General features: G+C 46.4%; 1 protein-coding gene across 1 annotated transcript in view; it reads left to right on the forward strand.

The window, feature by feature from the left end:
• Positions 1-1657: 1657 nt before the first annotated feature.
• stbd1 (starch binding domain 1) overlaps positions 1658-6276 on the forward strand; it is a gene marked incomplete at its 5' end in the record, with an annotated part of 7815 nt that continues 3196 nt past the window's right edge. The window contains 3 exons of the mRNA XM_084482707.1: positions 1658-1892; positions 2087-2187; positions 2975-6276. The exon at positions 2975-6276 is cut by the window's right edge and continues 3196 nt beyond it. Coding sequence (XP_084338833.1) covers positions 1658-1892; positions 2087-2187; positions 2975-6276 — 3638 coding nt within the window. The remainder of the gene's footprint in view (positions 1893-2086; positions 2188-2974) is intronic.

A 6276-nucleotide genomic window follows, 5' to 3' on the forward strand; every position in this document is an offset into this window, starting at 1 on the left:
TGAGTACAGGGAGTTTCTAAACCTATTAGCTGCAAGGTCATTACCCAACAACAAGGACACAGCCGGCACTGGGAGCCGGTCAACCACAGCTACAGTCACAGGCCCGCTAACCAGCTCAGAGTGCAAGTCGACCTCTCTCAAGGGGGTAGGGCCCCCTAGCACCATCAGAACCCACAGGCAGTCCCCGCTTCTTCTCAGGTCTGAAGCCACCGAGAGACTGCCCGTCATGGTACCCACGTCCAACGCCACCATACTGGATCACCTCCCTGGTGTCGCCCAGCTCCACCGCCTCCTTTAACAGTCTTCAGACGCTTCTCAATGTTCACATCGCGGTCACGTGTATAAGACCCTGAATTTCTCCATCAAAGAGCTCCATCAGGTGCTACAGCGAATCAACCTTACAATAAGAACACACCGTTAACCAACATGTCATGAGAATCTGTTGCCTACGGTACAGGTCGAGGTGAGACTCACCCACCTTACGCCTTTACGACCTACACTTCCTACGATATTCGTCAGGACCCCCCCCCCCCCCCCCCATATGCTGCTAACACTGCCTCCTTTACAGAATCAAAGTCTAGAGCAAGGGAGCTGCCTAGCACAGCAAATGCATGCTGAGCTACGAGGTCACGCTTTATCAGCAGTGCCAAACGGGGACATGGCCAGGGGATAATTCTATTGCCACCCGTTCAAACGCTTCAAAGAACACGTCAACGTCCTCCTCATAGAACCGAGGGAGAAGCCGCTCGGCAGAGTTAAGACTGCGGTTCAGACTGCAGACTTTTCTCCCTAGCTACCAACTCTACCTCCAATCTCAACTTCTCCAACTGGAGATTCTGCTCTCTCCTCCTCCTCCCAAGCTCAAATTTCTCTCTCAGGCCTCCGGGGGATAACTAACGTTTTTTTTCATTTTATCTTTTACTGTGGAGGCATGACTTCAACATGCTGTACTGTCGCCGTCTCTCCAGCAGGTGTCACTGTGGAGCAGCAACTAGGCGCAATCTTCCCTCTAGTGGCAATAGAGCAGCACGCCTGACACAGGACACGCCCCTTCTGTCATCACCCTATCTGATTGGTCTTCTCTTTAGTCCCCTCCAACATGTCTTCAAAGAGCACATCACCGCTAGGAATGCTTAGAGATAAGTTTGAACCTATATGAATTTATTAGTAGAAACTTACAATATACAATACAAATATCTCAACTACATTTTGTACACCATTTGTTCCACGTGTCTATGTAATTATAATACCGTTTATTAGATTCTTCTTCATTGGGGTCCAGATGTTATGGAAATGTGTACGGGGCATAGCAAGCTGAAGATGCAATAACTTCCTATTGGTCAATGGGTGTAACTTTAGTGGGGGGGGCGGCTAATCCTGCACCTGTCTCTGGTCACCGCCACAGTGGAGCTACACAAACACACACACACACACACACACACACACACGCACATACGCACACACACACACACACACACACACTTGAGTGAATGTGAGTGTGAGAGAGAGGGAGAGGGAGAGAGAGAGAGAGAGAGAGGGAGAGAGATAGAGGGGGGCAGATAGAGACCAACAGAGAAAGAGAGCGAGAGAGTCCCTTGTCCCCTCAGACTCCTGCTTGGTGAAGGTATAGCCTGTGTGTTGAAGTGTAAAGGCTACCATGATGACATTGCTGCAAAACGGGGAGACTGTTGCGCACGACGGACGCTATGACCTGCCGTTTTTATTCTGCATGTTTGGGAGACACGGCCCCGCGGTGGCCCTCCTCATAGCCCTGCTTGTGTTCATGACGGGACTATTCAGCGTTTTCCAGAAGGTGCTGGCCCTCATCAGATACTTAAGGAGAAAAGCGCATCGCAAACAGGTGAAGAAGGACACAGTCGAGGAGAAAGCAGGTACAGAGCAAACGCCGTAACGTTCATTCGTCCATCATTCATATCCCTTTCATGCAAGCATTTCTAACATCCTTACGGGAGGCGAGTCTGTGTGTGGTAAAGAAGCACCTGAGGACAAGCCCGTTATAATAAAGATGTTATAACGAAAAAAGTGTTTTAGGATTAAGTTACTAACGAAATGTCATGTTCTTTAGAATTACCCAAGAGTGACACGCAGGTCCCACGGGTTTTTTACCGTATTGGGGACACCTGGCCGGAGAAGAGGGCTGGTTATAGTCCTAACAGCAGCGCTGAAGTGAGTAGTAAACAGCAATGTTTTGAGCACTAGGTTCTCAAAATAAAAAGAGGGTCAAAATGTCAAACATAAAATGAACCCCAGACTTTGAGGCACACGAGTTAAAGAAAAGGTGTAGCCATTGTCTTTTCAGACACTTAAACAAACCCAAGTGGGCCTATTCAGTAATGCAGGGCGTCTGCCACAGTAACAATACAGTAACAACACATTAACAACACATTAACAACCCAACGTAGGCCTATTCATCAATGCAGGGTGTCACAGTAACAACACATTAACAACACATTAAGAACACCAAGTAGGCCTATTCATCAATGCAGGGTTTCTGCCACAGTAATAATACATTAACAACATATTAACAACCTCAAGTAGGCCTAATCATTGAGAGATATATTGTCTCCAGTTATCCCCCACCATAGGCTTATTGTACGCTACGAGAACAAGAATGCACAAACAATTACATTGAATAAAATAAATTAAGAGGAATATATTTCATAGCATTGGTCCCTTGCCATGGCTGTGCCAGGGTTTATGTTGTAAGTTATTGTGGTGGCAGTTTTATTGAAACCATGTACTTCTTAACTACCACAGCACATTTACCAGTGAATATTTTATTATTTATTTTATTATGCTGTATATATAAAAGGTTATCAGAATAAGCTCTTGGCTAATTCTGCCTATTTCTATGCTGATGGCTGGGACCTAAAAAAAAACACATACAATCCTGTTATTAATGTTTTAACTCACTGAGTTAACCCAATAATCTCATATATATTTTAACCCACAGGTCTTCAGCCAAAAACAACACAATGAAGACACTAGGGACCACGGCACTGTGGCCTCCATTGGTTTGGTCACGTGCCAAACTGATTCCTCTGACGTTCATAGTACTGTCACATCTGCCAGGGCATCAGAAACACTCCATCAACAACCCCAGGTCAATGAGACTCACATCACAGACAATAGTAGCTGGGACAGGGAACCAAACGTGGGACCAACTGTGGAACTTACAACGGGACTGTTTGTGGGGAACCTGGGAGATGTGTGTTTGGACAACATTGAGACCCAGGCTGAGGAGATGGGGGAAGGTTGTAAGAAGAGGGAGCTAGATAGGGGGTTGGCAATGGAAAACATTGAGCATAACCAAAGTCTTCCATCAACAGACCTTTCAGTTCTGTCATGTTCCCAGAATCACAGTCCCCCTGAGCAGAACCCATCTCAAGAACATTATCAAGACTGTTTCATCACATCAGATATCACCAGCCCTTCTGAGGAGGTACCAGAGGGCCCTTTAGAAGATATCTTTATGGACCAAAACACTTTAGAATCATCTGATGTTGTCGTATGCAAAACTGATTCCTCTGATGTTTTTAGTACTGTAGCTTCTGCCATGGATACAGATACACTCCATCAACAACCCAAGATAAATGAGGACATTCACATCACAGACAATACTAAGTTTGATGAGGAACCAGATAAGGAATCAACTGTGGAACGTACAACTGGATTGTCTGAGGGGAATGTTGAAGAACTGTGTTTGGACAACGTTGAGACCCAAGCTGAGGAGATGGGAGAGTGTGGGAAGAAGGTGGAGCTGGATATGGTGCAGACCATGGAAAAACTTTCTAGGCCGGTATGTGTGGAGAGCCCAAGTCCCCCTGAGATGCTGGCCCCTACAGTACCTGATGACGAATGTTTCATCACTAAAGATGCAGAACATCCAGACACCAACACTCATACTGCTGAGGTAACAAGTAAAACGCCTAATGAAGTTGAATCCACCAATGTCCACAACACTGTAGAGTCTGCTGATGTCGTTGAGTATAAAACCGATTCCTCTGATGTTCGTAGTACTCTAGCCTTTGCCATGGATACAGATTCACCTGCCTTGTTCAGTGGTAGTCTACCACAAACTGTCGACCAAAGAGAAGAAGTTGTGTCTGCATCTGACAACAGCGGGCCAGGCCTGGGCTTTGAACATAGCAGGGATCCATCCACAGCCAGCACCAGTGAGAGGTCTGCTACTCAAAGACTGACTGGAAGCCCTGTGCCTCCTGCTCTATCTCAGGAGGATTCTGGTCCTGCAGAATCCAACGTGATTCCTGGTTCTGATTCAGTCCACCAACTTTCAAACACAACAGAAACTCAGAAGAGCCAGCTCGGTGACATTTCTGAAGCTATCAGACATGGAACTGGGATTGACACAAGTGATGCTGCACCAGTTAACCAGCAACCCCCAATCAGAGAGGAGATTCATATCACTGACAATATTAACGTTGATGAGGAACCAGATGAGAATCCAACTGTGGAACTTACCACTGGATTGTCTGCGGGGAATGTGGAAGAAGTGTGTTTGGATAACATTGAGACCCAGCCTGAGGAGATGGGGGAAGGTTGTAAGAAGAGGGAGATAGTCAGGGAGGAGACCATGGAAAACATTGAGCATATCCAAAGTCCCCCTGAGCAGGACCCATCTCAAGAACATTATCAAGACAGCTTCATTGATTCAGATATAACCAGTCCTTCTGAGGAGGTACCAGAGGGTCCTGAAGATGTCTGCAGGGACCAGAACACTGTAGAGTCTGCTGATGTTGTTGAATGCAAAACTGATCCCTCCGATGTTTATAGTACTGTAGCCATGGATACAGATAAACTCCATCAACAACCCAAGATAAATGAGGACATTCACATCACAGACAATACTAAGTTTGATGAGGAACCAGATAAGGAATCAACTGTGGAACGTACAACTGGATTGTCTGAGGGGAATGTTGAAGAACTGTGTTTGGACAACGTTGAGACCCAAGCTGAGGAGATGGGGGAAGGTTGTAAGAAGAGGGAGATAGTCAGGGAGGAGACCATGGAAAACATTGAGCATATCCAAAGTCCCCCTGAGCAGGACCCATCTCAAGAACATTATCAAGACAGCTTCATTGATTCAGATATAACCAGTCCTTCTGAGGAGGTACCAGAGGGTCCTGAAGATGTCTGCAGGGACCAGAACACTGTAGAGTCTGCTGATGTTGTTGAATGCAAAACTGATCCCTCCGATGTTTATAGTACTGTAGCCATGGATACAGATAAACTCCATCAACAACCCAAGATAAATGAGGACATTCACATCACAGACAATACTAAGTTTGATGAGGAACCAGATAAGGAATCAACTGTGGAACGTACAACTGGATTGTCTGAGGGGAATGTTGAAGAACTGTGTTTGGACAACGTTGAGACCCAAGCTGAGGAGATGGGAGAGTGTGGTAAGAAGATGGAGCTGGATATGGTGCAGACCATGGAAAACCTTTCTAGGCCCGTATGTGTGGAGAACCGAAGTCCCCCTGAGACGCTGGCCCCTACAGAACCTGATGACGAATGTTTCATCACTAAAGATGCAGAACATCCAGACACCAACACTCATACTGCTGAGGTAACAAGTAAAACGCCTAATGAAGATGATTCCAACAATGTCCACAACACTGTAGAGTCTGCTGATGTCGTTGAGTATAAAACCGATTCCTCTGATGTTCGTAGTACTCTAGCCTTTGCCATGGATACAGATTCACCTGCCTTGTTCAGTGGTAGTCTACCACAAACTGTCGACCAAAGAGAAGAAGTTGTGTCTGCATCTGACAACAGCGGGCCAGGCCTGGGCTTTGAACATAGCAGGGATCCATCCACAGCCAGCACCAGTGAGAGGTCTGCTACTCAAAGACTGACTGGAAGCCCTGTGCCTCCTGCTCTATCTCAGGAGGATTCTGGTCCTGCAGAATCCAACGTGATTCCTGGTTCTGATTCAGTCCACCAACTTTCAAACACAACAGAAACTCAGAAGAGCCAGCTCGGTGACATTTCTGAAGCTATCAGACATGGAACTGGGATTGACACAAGTGATGCTGCACCAGTTAACCAGCAACCCCCAATCAGAGAGGAGATTCATATCACTGACAATATTAACGTTGATGAGGAACCAGATGAGAATCCAATTGTGGAACTTACCACTGGATTGTCTGCGGGGAATGTGGAAGAAGTGTGTTTGGATAACATTGAGACCCAGCCTGAGGAGATGGGGGAAGGTTGTAAGAAGAGGGA

The sequence above is a fragment of the Micromesistius poutassou genome, assembly GCF_964030765.1.
Source record: "Micromesistius poutassou genome assembly, chromosome: 18".
NCBI classification, from domain to species: domain Eukaryota; kingdom Metazoa; phylum Chordata; class Actinopteri; order Gadiformes; family Gadidae; genus Micromesistius; species Micromesistius poutassou.